The 25,187-nt window shown below is 53.9% G+C and overlaps 2 protein-coding genes across 2 annotated transcripts in view; one reads left to right on the plus strand and one right to left on the minus strand.

The window, feature by feature from the left end:
• The window catches only part of LOC140119726 (2-Hydroxyacid oxidase 2-like), a 36,563-nt gene extending 26,545 nt beyond the window's left edge, over nucleotides 1–10,018 (minus strand). The window contains exon 1 of the mRNA XM_072139075.1: nucleotides 9,937–10,018. Within this exon, the coding sequence (XP_071995176.1) occupies nucleotides 9,937–9,965 (29 nt within the window). The 5' untranslated portion in view covers nucleotides 9,966–10,018. The remainder of the gene's footprint in view (nucleotides 1–9,936) is intronic.
• LOC140119727 (tryptophan--tRNA ligase, mitochondrial-like) lies at nucleotides 9,994–23,556 on the plus strand. Its single transcript, XM_072139077.1, has 6 exons — nucleotides 9,994–10,149; nucleotides 16,415–16,669; nucleotides 16,738–16,818; nucleotides 21,245–21,330; nucleotides 22,202–22,320; nucleotides 22,465–23,556. The coding sequence occupies exons 1-6, from the start codon at nucleotides 10,018–10,020 to the stop codon at nucleotides 22,911–22,913; spliced, it is 1,122 nt and encodes a 373-aa protein (XP_071995178.1). The 5' UTR covers nucleotides 9,994–10,017; the 3' UTR covers nucleotides 22,914–23,556.
• Nucleotides 23,557–25,187: the final 1,631 nt, after the last annotated feature.

Genomic DNA, 25,187 nt, shown 5'->3' on the forward strand with positions numbered 1-25,187 from the left:
CTTGTATCAGCGGCTCAGGCTGGTGGTGGTGGTGTCATGGATCCATCCTGCCTTGTATCAGCGGCTCAGGCTGGTGGTGCTGGTGTCATGGATCCATCCTGCCTTGTATCAGCGGCTCAGGCTGGTGGTGCTGGTGTCATGGATCCATCCTGCCTTGTATCAGCGGCTCAGGCTGGTGGTGGTGGTGTCATGGATCCATCCTGCCTTGTATCAGCGGTCAGGCTGGTGGTGGTGGTGTCATGGATCCATCCTGCCTTGTATCAGCGGGTCAGGCTGGTGGTGGTGGTGTCATGGATCCATCCTGCCTTGTATCAGCGGGTCAGGCTGGTGGTGCTGGTGTCATGGATCCATCCTGCCTTGTATCAGCGGGTCAGGCTGGTGGTGGTGGTGTCATGGATCCATCCTGCCTTGTATCAGCGGGTCAGGCTGGTGGTGGTGGTGTCATGGATCCATCCTGCCTTGTATCAGCGGGTCAGGCTGGTGGTGCTGGTGTCATGGATCCATCCTGCCTTGTATCAGCGGGTCAGGCTGGTGGTGCTGGTGTCATGGATCCATCCTGCCTTGTATCAGCGGCTCAGGCTGGTGGTGCTGGTGTCATGGATCCATCCTGCCTTGTATCAGCGGGTCAGGCTGGTGGTGGTGGTGTCATGGATCCATCCTGCCTTGTATCAGCGGCTCAGGCTGGTGGTGCTGGTGTCATGGATCCATCCTGCCTTGTATCAGCGGCTCAGGCTGGTGGTGCTGGTGTCATGGATCCATCCTGCCTTGTATCAGCGGGTCAGGCTGGTGGTGCTGCTGGTGTCATGGATCCATCCTGCCTTGTATCAGCGGCTCAGGCTGGTGGTGCTGCTGGTGTCATGGATCCATCCTGCCTTGTATCAGCGGCTCAGGCTGGTGGTGGTGGTGTCATGGATCCATCCTGCCTTGTATCAGCGGGTCAGGCTGGTGGTGGTGGTGTCATGGATCCATCCTGCCTTGTATCAGCGGGTCAGGCTGGTGGTGCTGGTGTCATGGATCCATCCTGCCTTGTATCAGCGGGTCAGGCTGGTGGTGGTGGTGTCATGGATCCATCCTGCCTTGTATCAGCGGCTCAGGCAGGTGGTGCTGGTGGTGTCATGGATCCATCCTGCCTTGTATCAGCGGGTCAGGCTGGTGGTGCTGGTGTCATGGATCCATCCTGCCTTGTATCAGCGGCTCAGGCTGGTGGTGCTGGTGTCATGGATCCATCCTGCCTTGTATCAGCGGCTCAGGCTGGTGGTGCTGGTGTCATGGATCCATCCTGCCTTGTATCAGCGGGTCAGGCTGGTGGTGCTGCTGGTGTCATGGATCCATCCTGCCTTGTATCAGCGGGTCAGGCTGGTGGTGCTGGTGTCATGGATCCATCCTGCCTTGTATCAGCGGGTCAGGCTGGTGGTGGTGTCATGGATCCATCCTGCCTTGTATCAGCGGGTCAGGCTGGTGGTGCTGGTGTCATGGATCCATCCTGCCTTGTATCAGCGGCTCAGGCTGGTGGTGCTGGTGTCATGGATCCATCCTGCCTTGTATCAGCGGCTCAGGCTGGTGGTGGTGGTGTCATGGATCCATCCTGCCTTGTATCAGCGGGTCAGGCTGGTGGTGCTGGTGTCATGGATCCATCCTGCCTTGTATCAGCGGGTCAGGCTGGTGGTGCTGGTGTCATGGATCCATCCTGCCTTGTATCAGTGGCTCAGGCTGGTGGTGGTGGTGTCATGGATCCATCCTGCCTTGTATCAGCGGGTCAGGCTGGTGGTGGTGGTGTCATGGATCCATCCTGCCTTGTATCAGCGGCTCAGGCTGGTGGTGGTGGTGTCATGGTGTTGTTGCTGACCATGTCCATCCCTTTATGAGCACAATGTACCCTGTAACATCTGATGGCTACTTTCAGCAGGATAATGCGCCATGTCATAAAGCTGGAATCATCTCAGACTGGTTTCTTGAACATGACAATGAGGTCACTGGACACAAATGGCCTCCACAGTCACCAGATCTCAATCCAATAGAGCATCTTTGGGATGTGGTGGAACGGGAGATTCGCATCATGGATGTGCAGCCGACAAATCTGCAGCAACTGTGTGATGCCATCAGGTCAATATGGAGCAAAATCTCTGAGGAGCTTCCAGCACCTTGTTGTATCTATGCCACGAAGAATTGAGGCAGTTCTGAAGGCAAAAGGGGGTCCAACCCGTTACTAGCATAAAGTGGCCGGTGAGTGTACATCCGCACCAGGACACCAGCTCCACATGTTCCCTGTATATACAGCCTTCTCCCCGCTGTATCCATTGGCTCTGATCACAGCGATTGCTTTCTGTCCTTTGATGTCTCGGTGACAGATTTACCCTCAGACATCAGAACCCCCTTGTCACCCAGCTTTCCTACACTGGGAATGGCAGTGACCAGTTATCTGGAGTGTGGGGCAGTCGCTCACAGACATTTATTAGGTTTGTAATGTAAATCTGGATGTGTTTAGCCCCCGTCACCTCCAACCCCTGATGACAGAGACTGATACAGCACATTAAGCGTTTCCCAGCATCCGCAGCGCCACGTGTCTCCCCCCGACCCACTTTCATCCTAAGAGGTGATGACAAGAACCTCGCTCCCTCCAGCCTGAATATCTGCCCTCGTGACCCCACAGGCACCCCAGGGAGGGGGCAGGTAACATGGAACGGACCTAGGGGGAGAAAGGGAGCGCAACGTGATGGATGGAGCTGTGGGGAGACGCCCGGTGTCACCTCTCCAAGGACGGGAACAGCAAAGACCCAATATCAAAGGACTGATCCAAGCCTCTCCTGTGTGATACTGTGTATCTAATCCTCTCCTGTGTGATACTGTGTGCTGTGTATCTAATCCTCTCCTGTGTGATACTGTGTGCTGTGTATCTAATCCTGTCCTGTGTGGTACTGTGTGCTGTATATCTAATCCTGTCCTGTGTGGTACTGTGTGCTGTGTATCTAATCCTCTCCTGTGTGATACTGTCTGCTGAGCTGTGTATCTAATCCTCTCCTGTGTGATACAGTCTGCTGAGCTGTGTATCTAATCCTCTCCTGTGTGATACAGTCTGCTGAGCTGTGTATCTAATCCTATCCTGTGTGATACAGTCTGCTGAGCTGTGTATCTAATCCTATCCTGTGTGATACTGTCTGCTGAGCTGTGTATCTAATCCTCTCCTGTGTGATACTGTCTGCTGAGCTGTGTATCTAATCCTCTCCTGTTTGATACTGTCTGCTGAGCTGTGTATCTAATCCTATCCTGTGTGATACTGTCTGCTGCGCAGTGTATCTAATCCTTTCCTGTGTGATACTGACTGCTGAGCGGTGTATCTAATCCTCTCCTGTGTGATACTGCTGAGCTGTGTATCTAATCCTCTCCTGTGTGATACTGTGTGCTGAGCTGTGTATCTAATCCTCTCATGTGTGATACTGTCTGCTGAGCGGTGTATCTAATCCTCTCCTGTGTGATACAGACTGCTGAGTGGTGTATCTAATCCTCTCCTGTGTGATACAGTCTACTGAACTGTGTATCTAATCCTCTCCTGTGTGATACTGTCTGCTGAGCTGTGTATCTAATCCTCTCCTGTGTGATACAGTCTGCTGAGCTGTGTATCTAATCCTCTCCTGTGTGATACTGTGTGCTGAGCTGTGTATCTAATCCTCTCATGTGTGATACTGTCTGCTGAGCGGTGTATCTAATCCTCTCCTGTGTGATACAGACTGCTGAGTGGTGTATCTAATCCTCTCCTGTGTGATACAGTCTACTGAACTGTGTATCTAATCCTCTCCTGTGTGATACAGGCTGCTGAGTGGTGTATCTAATCCTCTCCTGTGTGATACAGTCTACTGAACTGTGTATCTAATCCTCTCCTGTGTGATACAGGCTGCTGAGCGGTGTATCTAATCCTCTCCTGTGTGATACAGGCTGCTGAGCGGTGTATCTTATCCTCTCCTGTGTGATACAGGCTGCTGAGCTGTGTATCTAATCCTCTCCTGTGTGATACAGGCTGCTGAGTGGTGTATCTAATCCTCTCCTGTGTGATACAGTCTACTGAACTGTGTATCTAATCCTCTCCTGTGTGATACTGTGTGCTGTGTATCTAATCCTGTCCTGTGTGGTACTGTGTGCTGTATATCTAATCCTGTCCTGTGTGGTACTGTGTGCTGTGTATCTAATCCTCTCCTGTGTGATACTGTCTGCTGAGCTGTGTATCTAACCCTCTCCTGTGTGATACAGTCTGCTGAGCTGTGTATCTAATCCTCTCCTGTGTGATACAGTCTGCTGAGCTGTGTATCTAATCCTATCCTGTGTGATACAGTCTGCTGAGCTGTGTATCTAATCCTATCCTGTGTGATACTGTCTGCTGAGCTGTGTATCTAATCCTCTCCTGTGTGATACTGTCTGCTGAGCTGTGTATCTAATCCTCTCCTGTTTGATACTGTCTGCTGAGCTGTGTATCTAATCCTATCCTGTGTGATACTGTCTGCTGCGCAGTGTATCTAATCCTTTCCTGTGTGATACTGACTGCTGAGCGGTGTATCTAATCCTCTCCTGTGTGATACTGCTGAGCTGTGTATCTAATCCTCTCCTGTGTGATACTGTGTGCTGAGCTGTGTATCTAATCCTCTCATGTGTGATACTGTCTGCTGAGCGGTGTATCTAATCCTCTCCTGTGTGATACAGGCTGCTGAGTGGTGTATCTAATCCTCTCCTGTGTGATACAGTCTACTGAACTGTGTATCTAATCCTCTCCTGTGTGATACAGGCTGCTGAGCGGTGTATCTAATCCTCTCCTGTGTGATACAGGCTGCTGAGCGGTGTATCTTATCCTCTCCTGTGTGATACAGGCTGCTGAGCGGTGTATCTAATCCTCTCCTGTGTGATACAGGCTGCTGAGTGGTGTATCTAATCCTCTCCTGTGTGATACAGTCTACTGAACTGTGTATCTAATCCTCTCCTGTGTGATACAGGCTGCTGAGCGGTGTATCTAATCCTCTCCTGTGTGATACAGGCTGCTGAGCGGTGAGGAGACTTGGGGGGCTCCGCTGATCTCCACCATCTGTGATGAATATGCAGATAACACAATGACATCAGGGGGCAGCTCAGGACCCTCCATCCTGCGGACCCCCAGCTGCAGATGGAGGATCCAGCTCTATCCCCGATATCTGGAGGATGATGGGAGTATTCTCCTGATACAATCTGTGGGGAATGCAAATCAGTGACATCATGACAGGGCTTCTTCACTGGTCAAAGGAGCTTACAATCTATGAGGAGGAGCCGGTGGTCCACAGACGCTGCAGAGATCCAGAAGAACCAGGAGAGAAGAGTCACCTGCGGATCCAGCAGCGAGGAGATAATGGAGACTTTAGCAACAGCAAAGAGCGGAAACAGATTGTAGGGATCAAGGAGGGAGTAATAGAGAGGGCGGCGGGTTATAGAGAGAGAGGGCGGCGGCGGGTTATAGAGAGAGAGGGCGGCGGCGGGTTATAGAGAGAGAGGGCGGCGGAGGGTTATAGAGAGAGAGAGGGCGGCGGGTTATAGAGAGAGAGGGCGGCGGAGGGTTATAGAGAGAGAGAGGGCGGCGGGTTATAGAGAGAGAGGGCGGCGGGTTATAGAGAGAGAGGGCGGCGGAGGGTTATAGAGAGAGAGGGCGGCGGCGGGTTATAGAGAGAGAGGGCGGCGGAGGGTTATAGAGAGAGAGGGCGGCGGAGGGTTATAAAGAGAGAGAGCGGCGGAGGGTTATAGAGAGAGAGCGGCGGAGGGTTATAGAGAGAGAGGGCGGCGGAGGGTTATAGAGAGAGAGAGCGGCGGAGGGTTATAGAAAGAGAGAGGGCGGCGGGTTATAGAGAGAGAGGGCGGCGGAGGGTTATAAAGAGAGAGGGCGGCGGAGGGTTATAGAGAGAGAGGGCGGCGGCGGGTTATAGAGAGAGAGAGGGCGGCGGAGGGTTATAGAGAGAGGGCGGCGGCGGGTTATAGAGAGAGAGAGGGCGGCGGAGGGTTATAGAGAGAGAGAGGGCGGCGGGTTATAGAGAGAGAGAGGGCGGCGGAGGGTTATAGAGAGAGGGCGGCGGCGGGTTATAGAGAGAGAGAGGGCGGCGGCGGGTTATAGAGAGAGAGAGGGCGGCGGAGGGTTATAGAGAGAGGGCGGCGGAGGGTTATAGAGAGAGAGAGGGCGGCGGAGGGTTATAGAGAGAGAGAGGGCGGCGGAGGGTTATAGAGAGAGAGGGCGGCGGAGGGTTATAGAGAGAGAGGGCGGCGGAGGGTTATAGAGAGAGAGGGCGGCGGCGGGTTATAGAGAGAGAGGGCGGCGGCGGGTTATAGAGAGAGAGAGGGCGGCGGGTTATAGAGAGGGGGCGGCGGGTTATAGAGAGAGAGAGGGCGGAGGGTTATAGAGAGAGAGAGCAGCGGCAGGTTATAGAGAGAGGGGGCGGCGGGTTATAGAGAGAGGGGGCGGCGGAGGGTTATAGAGAGAGAGGGCGGCGGAGGGTTATAGAGAGAGAGAGGGCGGCGGAGGGTTATAGAGAGAGAGGGCGGCGGAGGGTTATAGAGAGAGAGGGCGGCGGAGGGTTATAGAGAGAGAGGGCGGCGGAGGGTTATAGAGAGAGAGGGCGGCGGAGGGTTATAGAGAGAGAGGGCGGCGGAGGGTTATAGAGAGAGAGGGCGGCGGAGGGTTATAGAGAGAGAGGGCGGCGGCGGGTTATAGAGAGAGGGCGGCGGGTTATAGAGAGAGAGGGCGGCGGAGGGTTATAGAGAGAGAGGGCGGCGGAGGGTTATAGAGAGAGAGGGCGGCGGAGGGTTATAGAGAGAGGGGGCGGCGGAGGGTTATAGAGAGAGGGGGCGGCGGAGGGTTATAGAGAGAGGGCGGCGGCGGGTTATAGAGAGAGAGGGCGGCGGCGGGTTATAGAGAGAGAGGGCGGCGGCGGGTTATAGAGAGAGAGGGCGGCGGCGGGTTATAGAGAGAGAGGGCGGCGGGTTATAGAGAGAGAGAGGGCGGCGGAGGGTTATAGAGAGAGAGGGCGGCGGCGGGTTATAGAGAGAGAGGGCGGCGGCGGGTTATAGAGAGAGAGGGCGGCGGCGGGTTATAGAGAGAGAGGGCGGCGGGTTATAGAGAGAGAGGGCGGCGGAGGGTTATAGAGAGAGAGGGCGGCGGCGGGTTATAGAGAGAGAGGGCGGCGGAGGGTTATAAAGAGAGAGGGCGGCGGAGGGTTATAAAGAGAGAGGGCGGCGGAGGGTTATAGAGAGAGAGGGCGGCGGAGGGTTATAGAGAGAGAGAGCGGCGGAGGGTTATAGAGAGAGAGAGCGGCGGAGGGTTATAGAGAGAGAGCGGCGGAGGGTTATAGAGAGAGAGGGCGGCGGAGGGTTATAGAGAGAGAGAGCGGCGGAGGGTTATAGAGAGAGAGAGGGCGGCGGGTTATAGAGAGAGAGAGGGCGGCGGCGGGTTATAGAGAGAGGGGGCGGCGGAGGGTTATAGAGAGAGAGGGCGGCGGAGGGTTATAGAGAGAGAGAGGGCGGCGGGTTATAGAGAGAGAGAGGGCGGCGGCGGGTTATAGAGAGAGAGAGGGCGGCGGAGGGTTATAGAGAGGGCGGCGGAGGGTTATAGAGAGAGAGAGGGCGGCGGAGGGTTATAGAGAGAGAGAGGGCGGCGGAGGGTTATAGAGAGAGAGGGCGGCGGAGGGTTATAGAGAGAGAGGGCGGCGGAGGGTTATAGAGAGAGAGGGCGGCGGAGGGTTATAGAGAGAGAGGGCGGCGGAGGGTTATAGAGAGAGAGGGCGGCGGAGGGTTATAGAGAGAGAGGGCGGCGGAGGGTTATAGAGAGAGAGGGCGGCGGAGGGTTATAGAGAGAGAGGGCGGCGGCGGGTTATAGAGAGAGAGGGCGGCGGCGGGTTATAGAGAGAGAGGGCGGCGGCGGGTTATAGAGAGAGAGGGCGGCGGCGGGTTATAGAGAGAGAGGGCGGCGGCGGGTTATAGAGAGAGAGGGCGGCGGAGGGTTATAGAGAGAGAGGGCGGCGGAGGGTTATAGAGAGAGAGGGCGGCGGAGGGTTATAGAGAGAGGGCGGCGGGTTATAGAGAGAGAGGGCGGCGGGTTATAGAGAGAGAGGGCGGCGGGTTATAGAGAGAGGGCGGCGGGTTATAGAGAGAGCGCTCCATAAAGGTTTGAACGCACCCGTGGAGGACGAAGAGCGCGTCACACCGGGGGTCATTCTCTGCCCTCCGTCCTGTGACCGGTGTAATGAGCTGCAGCCTCCCCTGAGAGCGATGTGCTGCGGGCTGTTATCATAGTGTCAGGGTCATGTGACAGCGCCCCCCGCAGGCCGCCATGTGGAAACCATCACCAGGATTAAGCCCATTAGGATGAGGTCATGTAAATGGCGCCAACGTCTGACTGACAGATAATCCGGACCCCCGAGCGCTCCCATCCGAATCCTGACGGGTCACCCCAGAGCCACGTGTGACCGCATGGCGTGGTATCACAGGCCACATATCCACGTGACGCTGGCTCCTCCCTGCAGCCATAGGGAGCAGATGATATAACGCATGTCCTGCTTGCTGATGGTTTCCTCCCCCATGGACATCGCTGTGATGTCGCTTCAGGGTCCTGAGGCTTCAGAGGCGACGACCGCAACATGAAAACGGCCTAATAGGAAAAAGGTGCGAGGGTCTCGGCAGGGTCAGGACCCCTCCCCGCTCAGGGTCAGACCCCCGGAGATGTGGGGCCACTATCAGTCTGATGATGCGGAGGAGAAGACTTTTACTACAACGTTCTGCTCAGAGGCATCAAAAATCACCAGAGAGACCCCTCACCCAGAGGACTACAACCCCCAGCCGGAGCGGAGCCAGGAGCACTACAACCCCCAGCCGGACCAGAGCCAGGAGCACTACAACCCCCAGCCGGACCAGAGCCAGGAGCACTACAACCCCCAGCTAGTCCAGAGCCAGGAGCACTACAACCCCCAGCCGGAGCGGAGTCAGGAGCACTACAACCCCCAGCTAGTCGATAGCCAGGAGCACTACAAGCCCCAGCTAGTCGATAGCCAGGAGCACTACCACCCCCAGCTGGTCGACAGCTAGGAGCACTACAAGCCCCAGCTGGTCGACAGCTAGGAGCACTACAAGCCCCAGCTGGTCGATAGCTAGGAGCACTACAAGCCCCAGCTGGTCGACAGCTAGGAGCACTACAAGCCCCAGCTGGTCGACAGCTAGGAGCACTACAAGCCCCAGCTGGTCGACAGCTAGGAGCACTACAAGCCCCAGCTGGTCGATAGCTAGGAGCACTACAAGCCCCAGCTAGTCGATAGCTAGGAGCACTACAAGCCCCAGCTAGTCGATAGCCAGGAGCACTACAACCCCCAGCTAGTCGATAGCTAGGAGCACTACAAGCCCCAGCTAGTCGATAGCTAGGAGCACTACAAGCCCCAGCTAGTCGATAGCTAGGAGCACTACAAGCCCCAGCTAGTCGATAGCCAGGAGCACTACAACCCCCAGCTAGTCGATAGCTAGGAGCACTACAACCCCCAGCTAGTCGATAGCTAGGAGCACTACAAGCCCCAGCTAGTCGATAGCTAGGAGCACTACAAGCCCCAGCTAGTCGATAGCTAGGAGCACTACAAGCCCCAGCTAGTCGATAGCTAGGAGCACTACAAGCCCCAGCTAGTCCAGAGCCAGGAGAAACTAATACCCCCACCCAGACCAAAGGAGCACTACAACCCCCAGCAGGACCAGAGCCAGGAGAAACTACAACCCCCAACAGGACCAGAGCAAGGAGAAACTACAACCTCCACCCAGACCAGAGCCAGGAGAAACTACAACCCCTAACCGGACCAGAGCCAGGAGCACTACAACCCCCAGCTAGTCCAGAGCCAGGAGCACTACAACCCCCAGCGGGACCAGAGCCAGGCCCTTCTTACATGTGACTGGGTAATATTTACATACATGCAGGCTCCGCCCACCACCTGGCACATGCGCAGTTACGGTAAACACACTTTGTAGCGTACAGTCCTCTCCTCCGGTCACATGACGGGTGACGCTGTGGCCGCTTTAAGCTTCCGTAGTGACGTCATAAAGATGGCGCTGCCCATGATCAGGCGTGATATCTGGAGCCGCGTGAGACACCGAGTCCGGAGCCTGAGCACCGACCAGCAGCGGGTGAGAGAGGGAGAGCGCCCCCTGGTGTCACATTATACATCACTGATAATCCCTGCAGGGCACATTATACATCACTGATAATCCCTGCAGAGCGCCCCCTGGTGTCACATTATACATCACTGATAATCCCTGCAGAGCGCCCCCTGGTGTCACATTATACATCACTGATAATCCCTGCAGAGCGCCCCCTGGTGTCACATTATACATCACTGATAATCCCTGCAGGGCGCCCCCTGGTGTCACATTATACATCACTGATAATCCCTGCAGGGCGCCCCCTGGTGTCACATTATACATCACTGATAATCCCTGCAGAGCGCCCCCTGGTGTCACATTATACATCACTGATAATCCCTGCAGAGCGCCCCCTGGTGTCACATTATACATCACTGATAATCCCTGCAGGGCGCCCCCTGGTGTCACATTATACATCACTGATAATCCCTGCAGGGCGCCCCCTGGTGTCACATTATACATCACTGATAATCCCTGCAGAGCGCCCCCTGGTGTCACATTATACATCACTGATAATCCCTGCAGAGCGCCCCCTGGTGTCACATTATACATCACTGATAATCCCTGCAGAGCGCCCCCTGGTGTCACATTATACATCACTGATAATCCCTGCAGAGCGCCCCCTGGTGTCACATTATACATCACTGATAATCCCTGCAGGGCGCCCCCTGGTGTCACATTATACATCACTGATAATCCCTGCAGGGCGCCCCCTGGTGTCACATTATACATCACTGATAATCCCTGCAGAGCGCCCCCTGGTGTCACATTATACATCACTGATAATCCCTGCAGAGCGCCCCCTGGTGTCACATTATACATCACTGATAATCCCTGCAGATCACTGATAATCCCTGCAGAGCGCCCCCTGGTGTCACATTATACATCACTGCTAATCCCTGCAGAGCGCCCCCTGGTGTCACATTATACATCACTGCTAATCCCTGCAGAGCGCCCCCTGGTGTCACATTATACATCACTGATAATCCCTGCAGGGCGCCCCCTGGTGTCACATTATACATCACTGATAATCCCTGCAGAGCGCCCCCTGGTGTCACATTATACATCACTGATAATCCCTGCAGGGCGCCCCCTGGTGTCACATTATACATCACTGATAATCCCTGCAGGGCGCCCCCTGGTGTCACATTATACATCACTGATAATCCCTGCAGAGCGCCCCCTGGTGTCACATTATACATCACTGATAATCCCTGCAGAGCGCCCCCTGGTGTCACATTATACATCACTGATAATCCCTGCAGAGCGCCCCCTGGTATCACATTATACATCACTGATAATCCCTGCAGAGCGCCCCCTGGTGTCACATTATACATCACTGATAATCCCTGCAGAGCGCCCCCTGGTGTCACATTATACATCACTGATAATCCCTGCAGGGCACATTATACATCACTGATAATCCCTGCAGAGCGCCCCCTGGTGTCACATTATACATCACTGATAATCCCTGCAGAGCGCCCCCTGGTGTCACATTATACATCACTGATAATCCCTGCAGAGCGCCCCCTGGTGTCACATTATACATCACTGATAATCCCTGCAGGGCGCCCCCTGGTGTCACATTATACATCACTGATAATCCCTGCAGGGCGCCCCCTGGTGTCACATTATACATCACTGATAATCCCTGCAGAGCGCCCCCTGGTGTCACATTATACATCACTGATAATCCCTGCAGAGCGCCCCCTGGTGTCACATTATACATCACTGATAATCCCTGCAGGGCGCCCCCTGGTGTCACATTATACATCACTGATAATCCCTGCAGGGCGCCCCCTGGTGTCACATTATACATCACTGATAATCCCTGCAGGGCGCCCCCTGGTGTCACATTATACATCACTGATAATCCCTGCAGAGCGCCCCCTGGTGTCACATTATACATCACTGATAATCCCTGCAGAGCGCCCCCTGGTGTCACATTATACATCACTGATAATCCCTGCAGATCACTGATAATCCCTGCAGAGCGCCCCCTGGTGTCACATTATACATCACTGCTAATCCCTGCAGAGCGCCCCCTGGTGTCACATTATACATCACTGATAATCCCTGCAGGGCGCCCCCTGGTGTCACATTATACATCACTGATAATCCCTGCAGAGCGCCCCCTGGTGTCACATTATACATCACTGATAATCCCTGCAGGGCGCCCCCTGGTGTCACATTATACATCACTGATAATCCCTGCAGGGCGCCCCCTGGTGTCACATTATACATCACTGATAATCCCTGCAGAGCGCCCCCTGGTGTCACATTATACATCACTGATAATCCCTGCAGAGCGCCCCCTGGTATCACATTATACATCACTGATAATCCCTGCAGAGCGCCCCCTGGTATCACATTATACATCACTGATAATCCCTGCAGAGCGCCCCCTGGTGTCACATTATACATCACTGATAATCCCTGCAGAGCGCCCCCTGGTGTCACATTATACATCACTGATAATCCCTGCAGGGCGCCCCCCGGTGTCACATTATACATCACTGATAATCCCTGCAGAGCGCCCCCTGGTGTCACATTATACATCACTGATAATCCCTGCAGAGCGCCCCCTGGTGTCACATTATACATCACTGATAATCCCTGCAGAGCGCCCCCTGGTGTCACATTATACATCACTGATAATCCCTGCAGGGCGCCCCCTGGTGTCACATTATACATCACTGATAATCCCTGCAGGGCGCCCCCTGGTGTCACATTATACATCACTGATAATCCCTGCAGAGCGCCCCCTGGTGTCACATTATACATCACTGATAATCCCTGCAGAGCGCCCCCTGGTGTCACATTATACATCACTGATAATCCCTGCAGGGCGCCCCCTGGTGTCACATTATACATCACTGATAATCCCTGCAGGGCGCCCCCTGGTGTCACATTATACATCACTGATAATCCCTGCAGAGCGCCCCCTGGTGTCACATTATACATCACTGATAATCCCTGCAGAGCGCCCCCTGGTGTCACATTATACATCACTGATAATCCCTGCAGATCACTGATAATCCCTGCAGAGCGCCCCCTGGTGTCACATTATACATCACTGCTAATCCCTGCAGAGCGCCCCCTGGTGTCACATTATACATCACTGATAATCCCTGCAGGGCGCCCCCTGGTGTCACATTATACATCACTGATAATCCCTGCAGAGCGCCCCCTGGTGTCACATTATACATCACTGATAATCCCTGCAGGGCGCCCCCTGGTGTCACATTATACATCACTGATAATCCCTGCAGGGCGCCCCCTGGTGTCACATTATACATCACTGATAATCCCTGCAGAGCGCCCCCTGGTGTCACATTATACATCACTGATAATCCCTGCAGAGCGCCCCCTGGTATCACATTATACATCACTGATAATCCCTGCAGAGCGCCCCCTGGTATCACATTATACATCACTGATAATCCCTGCAGAGCGCCCCCTGGTGTCACATTATACATCACTGATAATCCCTGCAGAGCGCCCCCTGGTGTCACATTATACATCACTGATAATCCCTGCAGGGCGCCCCCCGGTGTCACATTATACATCACTGATAATCCCTGCAGAGCGCCCCCTGGTGTCACATTATACATCACTGATAATCCCTGCAGAGCGCCCCCTGGTGTCACATTATACATCACTGATAATCCCTGCAGATCACTGATAATCCCTGCAGAGCGCCCCCTGGTGTCACATTATACATCACTGATAATCCCTGCAGAGCGCCCCCTGGTGTCACATTATACATCACTGATAATCCCTGCAGAGCGCCCCCTGGTGTCACATTATACATCACTGATAATCCCTGCAGATCACTGATAATCCCTGCAGAGCGCCCCCTGGTGTCACATTATACATCACTGCTAATCCCTGCAGAGCGCCCCCTGGTGTCACATTATACATCACTGATAATCCCTGCAGGGCGCCCCCTGGTGTCACATTATACATCACTGATAATCCCTGCAGAGCGCCCCCTGGTGTCACATTATACATCACTGATAATCCCTGCAGGGCGCCCCCTGGTGTCACATTATACATCACTGATAATCCCTGCAGGGCGCCCCCTGGTGTCACATTATACATCACTGATAATCCCTGCAGAGCGCCCCCTGGTGTCACATTATACATCACTGATAATCCCTGCAGAGCGCCCCCTGGTATCACATTATACATCACTGATAATCCCTGCAGAGCGCCCCCTGGTATCACATTATACATCACTGATAATCCCTGCAGAGCGCCCCCTGGTGTCACATTATACATCACTGATAATCCCTGCAGAGCGCCCCCTGGTGTCACATTATACATCACTGATAATCCCTGCAGAGCGCCCCCTGGTGTCACATTATACATCACTGATAATCCCTGCAGAGCGCCCCCTGGTGTCACATTATACATCACTGATAATCCCTGCAGGGCGCCCCCCGGTGTCACATTATACATCACTGATAATCCCTGCAGAGCGCCCCCTGGTGTCACATTATACATCACTGATAATCCCTGCAGATCACTGATAATCCCTGCAGAGCGCCCCCTGGTGTCACATTATACATCACTGATAATCCCTGCAGGGCGCCCCCTGGTGTCACATTATACATCACTGATAATCCCTGCAGAGCGCCCCCTGGTGTCACATTATACATCACTGATAATCCCTGCAGGGCCCCCTGGTGTCACATTATACATCACTGATAATCCCTGCAGAGCGCCCCCTGGTGTCACATTATACATCACTGATAATCCCTGCAGAGCGCCCCCTGGTGTCACATTATACATCACTGATAATCCCTGCAGAGCTCCCTGGTGTCACATTATACATCACTGATAATCCCTGCAGAGCGCCCCCTGGTGTCACATTATACATCACTGATAATCCCTGCAGAGCGCCCTGGTGTCACATTATACATCACTGATAATCCCTGCAGGGCGCCCCCTGGTGTCACATTATACATCACTGATAATCCCTGGTGTCACATTATACATCACTGATAATCCCTGGTGTCACATTATACATCACTGATAATCCCTGGTGTCACATTATACATCACTGACAATCCCTGCAGAGCGCCCCCTGGTGTCACATTATACATCACTGATAATCCCTGCAGAGCGCCCCCTGGTGTCACATTATACATCACTGATAATCCCTGCAGAGCGCCCCCTGTTGTCACATTATACATCACTGATAATCCCTGCAGAGCGCCCCCTGGTGTCACATTATACATCACTGATAATCCCTGCAGAGCGCCCCCTGGTGTCACATTATACATCACTGATAATCCCTGCAGAGCGCCCCCTGGTGTCACATTATACATCACTGATAATCCCTGCAGGGCGCCCCCTGGTGTCACATTACACATCACTGATAATCCCTGCAGAGCGCCCCCTGGTGTCACATTATACATCACTGATAATCCCTGCAGAGCGCCCCCTGGTGTCACATTATACATCACTGATAATCCCTGCAGATCACTGATAATCCCTGCAGAGCGCCCCCTGGTGTCACATTATACATCACTGATAATCCCTGCAGAGCGCCCCCTGGTGTCACATTATACATCACTGATAATCCCTGCAGGGCGCCCCCCTGGTGTCACATTATACATCACTGATAATCCCTGCAGAGCGCCCCCTGGTGTCACATTATACATCACTGATAATCCCTGCAGGGCGCCCCCCTGGTGTCACATTATACATCACTGATAATCCCTGCAGAGCGCCCCCTGGTGTCACATTATACATCACTGATAATCCCTGCAGAGCGCCCCCTGGTGTCACATTATACATCACTGATAATCCCTGCAGAGCGCCCCCTGGTGTCACATTATACATCACTGATAATCCCTGCAGAGCGCCCCCTGGTGTCACATTATACATCACTGATAATCCCTGCAGAGCGCCCCCTGGTGTCACATTATACATCACTGATAATCCCTGCAGAGCGCCCCCTGGTGTCACATTATACATCACTGATAATCCCTGCAGAGCGCCCCCTGGTGTCACATTATACATCACTGATAATCCCTGCAGATCACTGATAATCCCTGCAGAGCTCCCTGTGTTATCTGTGGTGTTACATGGGACTGCACTGTGTTATCTGTGGTGTTACATGGGACTGCACTGTGTTATCTGTGGTGTTACATGGGACTGCACTGTGTTATCTGTGGTGTTACATGGGACTGCAGGTTTGTGGATGATGCAATGACCTTAGTCTCCTCCTCTTTTGCAGAGCTCCGCCCCCCGTGTATTTTCGGGGATCCAGCCCACAGGGATCCCCCACCTGGGTAACTACCTGGGGGCGCTGCAGAGTTGGGTCCGGCTCCAGGATGAGTTCTCCTCGGTTCTGTTCAGTATTGTGGACCTGCACTCCATCACCGTCCCCCAGGACCCGGCGGTGCTGCGGGGGGCTGCGCTGGACATGGCCGCCTGTCTCCTGGCCTGCGGGGTGCACCCCGATAAGAGCTGTCTCTTCCAGCAGTCCCGGGTCAGTACCTGTCAGGGTGTCGGGGGAGGGGCCTATGTGACGAGGTTCTGACCCGATGTCTCCTCCAGGTCCCGGAGCACGCCGAGCTCGGCTGGATCCTCTGCTGTCTCACCTCCATGCCCCGGCTCCAACACCTGCCCCAATGGAAGGTGAGTGTCCACTCACTACTGATACTCCAGTCACAGTCAGAGCTGCCCCTACACTCGCTACTGATACTCCAGTCACTGCCAGAGCTGCCCCTACTCACTACTGATACTCCAGTCACTGCCAGAGCTGCCCCTACACTCGCTACTGATACTCCAGTCACTGCCAGAGCTGCCCCTACACTCGCTACTGATACTCCAGTCACTGCCAGAGCTGCCCCTACACTCGCTACTGATACTCCAGTCACTGCCAGAGCTGCCCCTACACTCGCTACTGATACTCCAGTCACTGCCAGAGCTGCCCCTACACTCGCTACTGATACTCCAGTCACTGCCAGAGCTGCCCCTACACTCGCTACTGATACTCCAGTCACTGCCAGAGCTGCCCCTACACTCGCTACTGATACTCCAGTCACTGCCAGAGCTGCCCCTACACTCGCTACTGATACTCCAGTCACTGCCAGAGCTGCCCCTACACTCGCTACTGATACTCCAGTCACTGCCAGAGCTGCCCCTACACTCGCTACTGATACTCCAGTCACTGCCAGAGCTGCCCCTACTCGCTACTGATACTCCAGTCACTGCCAGAGCTGCCCCTACACTCGCTACTGATACTCCAGTCACTGCCAGAGCTGCCCCTACACTCGCTACTGATACTCCAGTCACTGCCAGAGCTGCCCCTACACTCGCTACTGATACTCCAGTCACTGCCAGAGCTGCCCCTACACTCTCTACTGATACTCCAGTCACTGCCAGAGCTGCCCCTACACTCGCTACTGATACTCCAGTCACTGCCAGAGCTGCCCCTACACTCGCTACTGATACTCCAGTCACTGCCAGAGCTGCCCCTACACTCGCTACTGATACTCCAGTCACTGCCAGAGCTGCCCCTACACTCGCTACTGATACTCCAGTCACTGCCAGAGCTGCCCCTACACTCGCTACTGATACTCCAGTCACTGCCAGAGCTGCCCCTACACTCGCTACTGATACTCCAGTCACTGCCAGAGCTGCCCCTACACTCGCTACTGATACTCCAGTCACTGCCAGAGCTGCCCCTACACTCGCTACTGGTACTCCAGTCACTGCCAGAGCTGCCCCTACACTCGCTACTGATACTCCAGTCACTGCCAGAGCTGCCCCTACACTCGCTACTGATACTCCAGTCACTGCCAGAGCTGCCCCTACACTCGCTACTGATACTCCAGTCACTGCCAGAGCTGCCCCTACACTCGCTACTGATACTCCAGTCACTGCCAGAGCTGCCCCTACACTCGCTACTGATACTCCAGTCACTGCCAGAGCTGCCCCTGCACTCGCTACGGATACTCCAGTCACTGCCAGAGCTGCCCCTGCACTCGCTACGGATACTCCAGTCACTGCCAGAGCTGCCCCTGCACTCGCTACGGATACTCCAGTCACTGCCAGAGCTGCCCCTGCACTCGCTACGGATACTCCAGTCACTGCCAGAGCTGCCCCTGCACTCGCTACGGATACTCCAGTCACTGCCAGAGCTGCCCCTGCCCTCGCTACGGATACTCCAGTCACTGCCAGAGCTGCCCCTGCCCTCGCTACGGATACTCCAGTCACTGCCAGAGCTGCCCCTGCCCTCGCTACGGATACTCCAGTCACTGCCAGAGCTGCCCCTGCCCTCGCTACGGATACTCCAGTCACTGCCAGAGCTGCCCCTGCCCTCGCTACGGATACTCCAGTCACTGCCAGAGCTGCCCCTGCCCTCGCTACGGATACTCCAGTCACTGCCAGAGCTGCCCCTGCCCTCGCTACGGATACTCCAGTCACTGCCAGAGCTGCCCCTGCCCTCGCTACGGATACTCCAGTCACTGCCAGAGCTGCCCCTGCCCTCGCTACGGATACTCCAGTCACTGCCAGAGCTGCCCCTGCCCTCGCTACGGATACTCCAGTCACTGCCAGAGCTGCCCCTGCCCTCGCTACGGATACTCCAGTCACTGCCAGAGCTGCCCCTGCCCTCGCTACGGATACTCCAGTCACTGCCAGAGCTGCCCCTGCCCTCGCTACGGATACTCCAGTCACTGCCAGAGCTGCCCCTGCCCTCGCTACGGATACTCCAGTCACTGCCAGAGCTGCCCCTGCCCTCGCTACGGATACTCCAGTCACTGCCAGAGCTGCCCCTGCCCTCGCTACGGATACTCCAGTCACTGCCAGAGCTGCCCCTGCCCTCGCTACGGATACTCCAGTCACTGCCAGAGCTGCCCCTGCCCTCGCTACGGATACTCCAGTCACTGCCAGAGCTGCCCCTGCCCTCGCTACGGATACTCCAGTCACTGCCAGAGCTGCCCCTGCCCTCGCTACGGATACTCCAGTCACTGCCAGAGCTGCCCCTGCCCTCGCTACGGATACTCCAGTCACTGCCAGAGCTGCCCCTGCCCTCGCTACGGATACTCCAGTCACTGCCAGAGCTGCCCCTGCCCTCGCTACGGATACTCCAGTCACTGCCAGAGCTGCCCCTGCCCTCGCTACGGATACTCCAGTCACTGCCAGAGCTGCCCCTGCCCTCGCTACGGATACTCCAGTCACTGCCAGAGCTGCCCCTGCCCTCGCTACGGATACTCCAGTCACTGCCAGAGCTGCCCCTGCACTCGCTACGGATACTCCAGTCACTGCCAGAGCTGCCCCTGCACTCGCTACGGATACTCCAGTCACTGCCAGAGCTGCCCCTGCACTCGCTACGGATACTCCAGTCACTGCCAGAGCTGCCCCTGCACTCGCTACGGATACTCCAGTCACTGCCAGAGCTGCCCCTGCACTCGCTACGGATACTCCAGTCACTGCCAGAGCTGCCCCTGCACTCGCTACGGATACTCCAGTCACTGCCAGAGCTGCCCCTGCACTCGCTACGGATACTCCAGTCACTGCCAGAGCTGCCCCTGCACTCGCTACGGATACTCCAGTCACTGCCAGAGCTGCCCCTGCACTCGCTACGGATACTCCAGTCACTGCCAGAGCTGTAGTCACCACACGGCTACCTGCAATCCTGTAGCATGACAGATCTGCTGCCAGAGGATGGTGTCTGCCTCACACTGCTGTGCTCTGTGCTCTCTGCAGCCAGTGTTATGTATTGTCCCTGGAGAGATGTGTAATTAGACCTCACACTGCTGTGCTCTGTGCTCTCTGCAGCCAGTGTTATGTATTGTCCCTGGAGAGATGTGTAATCAGACCTCACACTGCTGTGCTCTGTGCTCTCTGCAGCCAGTGTTATGTATTGTCCCTGGAGAGATGTGTAATCAGACCCCACACTGCTGTGCTCTGTGCTCTCTGCAGCCAGTGTTATGTATTGTCCCTGGAGAGTTGTGTAATCAGACCTCACACGGCTGTGCTCCGTGCTCTCTGCAGACAGTGTTATGTATTGTCCCTGGAGAGATGTGTAATCAGACCTCACACTGCTGTGCTCTGTGCTCTCTGCAGCCAGTGTTGTGTACTGTCCCTGGAGAGATGTGTAATCAGACCACACACTGCTGTGCTCCGTGCTCTCTGCAGACAGTGTTATGTATTGTCCCTGGAGAGATGTGTAATCAGACCTCACACTGCTGTGCTCTGTGCTCTCTGCAGCCAGTGTTATGTACTGTCCCTGGAGAGATGTGTAATCAGACCTCACACTGCTGTGCTCTGTGCTCTCTGCAGCCAGTGTTATGTATTGTCCCTGACTGCAGAGAGCACAGAGCACAGCAGTGTGAGGTCTGATTACACATCTCTCCAGGGACAATACATAACACTGGCTGCAGAGAGCACAGAGCACAGCAGTGTGAGGTCTGATTACACATCTCTCCAGGGATAATACATAACACTGGCTGCAGAGAGCACAGAGCACAGCAGTGTGAGGTCTGATTACACATCTCTCCAGGGATAATACATAACACTGGCTGCAGAGAGCACAGAGCACAGCAGTGTGAGGTCTGATTACACATCTCTCCAGGGACAGTACATAACACTGGCTGCAGAGAGCACAGAGCACAGCAGTGTGAGGTCTGATTGCACATCTCTCCAGGGACAATACATAACACTGGCTGCAGAGAGCACAGAGCACAGCAGTGTGAGGTCTGATTACACATCTCTCCAGGGACAATACATAACACTGGCTGCAGAGAGCACAGAGCACAGCAGTGTGAGGTCTGATTACACATCTCTCCAGGGACAATACATAACACTGGCTGCAGAGAGCACAGAGCACAGCAGTGTGAGGTCTGATTACACATCTCTCCAGGGACAGTACATAACACTGGCTGCAGAGAGCACAGCAGGGTGAGGTCTGATTACACATCTCTCCAGGGACAATACATAACACTGGCTGCAGAGAGCACAGAGCACAGCAGTGTGAGGTCTGATTACATGTGTCTGTGTCTCTTCTGTGCGGCAGTTTGTGAAATATTGGGTTTTCTTTTCCTTTACTCTATAGATAAAGAGTCGGAGTCAGAGGAATGATGGGAGTGTTGGGCTTTTCATCTATCCGGTGCTGCAGGCGGCTGACATTCTCCTCTACAGGTAAGTCGTTTTCATAATGATTATAAAGAGGAGGAGCCAAAGCCCCAACAACCTGAATGGGGCGGAGCCTGTAATACACACGATGTTATTATACTTCTCCGTCTACATGAGATGCGGTTTGGCTGTTCGTGATTGTTTTACTATTCTGGACCACGATGCGCCAGTTCTGTGTATCGGACTGATGTCTCCCGATCCATTGGAGTTGGTGGCCGCTGTTTTTAGTGGCTGTGACCTGAAATGCGCTGATTATTTTCTAGTATCTGATTAGGGGCCGATGGGGAAATGCGTCTGATCACGTGTTATTGCGAGTGGGGGAGGTTCTGGTGCTGCCGGTGTCGGAGGCCGGTGCTGAGCTGTAATGATCTGGATCCTGCTCTGTGCTTGACCCGTCGTCTCTCGGAGAAGCGGATGAAATATTTTGGGACTTGTGTGACCAGAAATGATTATTTCCTGTGACATCTGTGATTAGTGGCACCTGAAACGCGTGGGTATCGGGGGGCAGGTGAGGGGCTCATCCCACGCCTCGTGTCCAGCTGTGTAATACACCAGGGGAATGATCCGCAACGCGTCTGATGCTGGTGATTATCACTGAGTATTTACAACGCGTTTCACATAAAATGAAGCAGTATCTCCATGTATAATGTAGTAAGGGGTACGTCCGGTGCTGGGGGTAACGGAGCAGTAAAGGGCTGTATTGACCTGGACCGCGTGGGTCCTTATGTGACTGTGATGAAGTAGTGGATGTGTTTAGTGTCTGCTGTGACTTAAAACGCGTTGGAAATGTAATTTTCGCCCCTGATATGAGGCGCCTTCTTCTTGTTCCTGTAGTGAGCAGTCTGTCCTGTAATCACGTGTCCGCTCTCTGCTCCAGGTCCACGCACGTTCCGGTGGGGGACGACCAGGCGCAGCACTTGGAGCTGACGCAGGACGTGGCCCGAATCTTCAATAGACGCTACGGAGACTTCTTCCCCATCCCCCGAGCGCTGATGAGTGAGTGATACAGGGGGGGGAGGGTCACATACAATGGGGGGTGGGGGGAGGGTCACATACAAGGGGGGGGGGGGAGAGGAGGGTCACATACATTCTGGGGGTCACTGACGCGTTTCACCCCCTTTCTGTGTCTTCTCTTTACAGGCAGCAATAAGAAGATCCGCTCCCTGCGCGACCCCTCGGTGAAGATGTCTAAGTCGGACCCCCAGCAGCTGGCGACGGTCCGGCTGACGGACACCCCTGAGGAAATAGTCCTGAAATTTCGGAAGGCCGTGACAGACTGCACATCCGAGGTGACCTATGACCCCGAAAATCGCCCGGGCGTCTCCAACCTGGTGGCTATCCACAGTGCGGTCACTGGCCACGCCCCCGAGGAGCTGGTGCTACAGAGCCGCGGCCTGGAGACGGCTCAGTACAAGATGGTGGTGGCGGAGGCGGTGGTCACTGCGCTGACCCCCATCAGGGAGGAGATTCACAGACTTCGGGGGGAGGTGGGGTATCTCACAGAAGTGCTGGACCGCGGGGCGCACCGGGCGCGGGAGATAGCGGCACCAGTGTACGACGCAGTCTGCAGGATGGTCGGGCTTAGATGACGTCTGTAACACAGGGGGCCCTGATCCATAGACTCCGCCCCTGCTGACCCCCGCGGACTGCTACATAGTCTACAGAGGAAGGGACACACCCCTCTACCATCCAATCACAGACCAAAGCACCTGCTCCTATCAGCCAATGGCTGCATCCCTAACATCAGACCACGCCCCCAATACTGATCAATAATTCATCATTTCTATTCATATTCTGTTAATTTGGCGCAGGTTTTGATTTTGGATTATCAGAAGTTATGAAATATAAACATCGGGAAAGATTTCTTATTTCTGTAACTGAGAACAACAAACGCGGATAAAACAAAGGAAGGGACTGCAAAATATACCCCAGAGCTGCACTCACTATTCTGCTGCTGGTGCAGTCACTGTGTACATACATGACATTACTTATCCTGTACTGATCCTGAGTTACATCCTGTATTATACCCCCGAGCTGCACTCACTATTCTGCTGCTGGTGCAGTCACTGTGTACATACATGACATTACTTATCCTGTACTGATCCTGAGTTACATTCTGTATTATACTGCAGAGCTGCACTCACTATTCTGCTGCTGGTGCAGTCACTGTGCACATACATGACATTACTTATCCTGTACTGATCCTGAGTTACATCCTGTATTATACTCCAGAGCTGCACTCACTATTCTGCTGCTGGTGCAGTCACTGTGTATATACATGACATTACTTATCCTGTATTGATACTGAGTTACATCCTGTATTATACCCAGAGCTGCACTCACTATTCTGCTGCTGGTGCAGTCACTGTGTACATACATGACATTACTTATCCTGTACTGATCCTGAGTTACATCCTGTATTATACCCCAGAGCTGCACTCACTATTCTGCTGCTAGTGCAGTCACTGTGTACATACATGACATTACTTATCCTGTACTGATCCTGAGTTACATCCTGTATTATACCCCAGAGCTGCACTCACTATTCTGCTGCTAGTGCAGTCACTGTGTACATACATGACATTACTTATCCTGTACTGATCCTGAGTTACATCCTGTATTATACCCCAGAGCTGCACTCACTATTCTGCTGCTAGTGCAGTCACTGTGTACATACATGACATTACTTATCCTGTACTGATCCTGAGTTACATCCTGTATTATACCCCAGAGCTGCACTCACTATTCTGCTGCTGGTGCAGTCACTGTGTACATACATGACATTACTTATCCTGTACTGATCCTGAGTTACATCCTGTATTATACCCCAGAGCTGCACTCACTATTCTGCTGCTGGTGCAGTCACTGTGTACATACATGACATTACTTATCCTGTACTGATCCTGAGTTACATCCTGTATTATACTCCAGAGCTGCACTCACTATTCTGCTGCTGGTGCAGTCACTGTGTACATACATGACATTACTTATCCTGTACTGATCCTGAGTTACATCCTGTATTATACCCCAGAGCTGCACTCACTATTCTGCTGCTGGTGCAGTCACTGTGTACACACATGACATTACTTATCCTGTACTGATCCTGAGTTACATCCTGTATTATACCCCAGAGCTGCACTCACTATTCTGCTGCTGGTGCAGTCACTGTGTACATACATGACATTACTTATCCTGTACTGATCCTGAGTTACATCCTGTATTATACCCCAGAGCTGCACTCACTATTCTGCTGCTGGTGCAGTCACTGTGTACATACATGACATTACTTATCCTGTACTGATCCTGAGTTACATCCTGTATTATACCCCAGAGCTGCACTCACTATTCTGCTGCTGGTGCAGTCACTGTGTACATACATGACATTACTGATCCTGTACTGATCCTGAGTTACATCCTGTATTATACTCCAGAGCTGCACTCACTATTCTGCTGCTGGTGCAGTCACTGTGTACATACATGACATTACTTATCCTGTACTGATCCTGAGTTACATCCTGTATTATACCCCAGAGCTGCACTCACTATTCTGCTGCTGGTGCAGTCACTGTGTAAATACATGACATTACTTATCCTGTACTGATCCTGAGTTACATCCTGTATTATACTCCAGAGCTGCACTCACTATTCTGCTGCTGGTGCAGTCACTGTGTACATACATGACATTACTTATCCTGTACTGATCCTGAGTTACATCCTGTATTATACCCCAGAGCTGCACTCACTATTCTGCTGCTGGTGCAGTCACTGTGTACATACATGACATTACTTATCCTGTACTGATCCTGAGTTACATCCTGTATTATACCCCAGAGCTGCACTCACTATTCTGCTGGTGCAGTCAC

This window comes from Engystomops pustulosus, chromosome 2 (genome assembly GCF_040894005.1).
Source record: "Engystomops pustulosus chromosome 2, aEngPut4.maternal, whole genome shotgun sequence".
NCBI classification, from domain to species: Eukaryota; Metazoa; Chordata; class Amphibia; order Anura; family Leptodactylidae; genus Engystomops; species Engystomops pustulosus.

Coding starts and splice junctions, on each gene's coding strand:
- LOC140119727 (XM_072139077.1), top strand. CDS start 10,018: ATGACGGGTGACGCTGTGGCCGCTTTAAGCTTCCGTAGTGACGTCATA. Junction 21,331..22,201: donor GCTGACATTCTCCTCTACAG/GTAAGTCGTTTT, acceptor TCTCTGCTCCAG/GTCCACGCACGTTCCGGTGG. Junction 22,321..22,464: donor CATCCCCCGAGCGCTGATGA/GTGAGTGATACA, acceptor TTCTCTTTACAG/GCAGCAATAAGAAGATCCGC.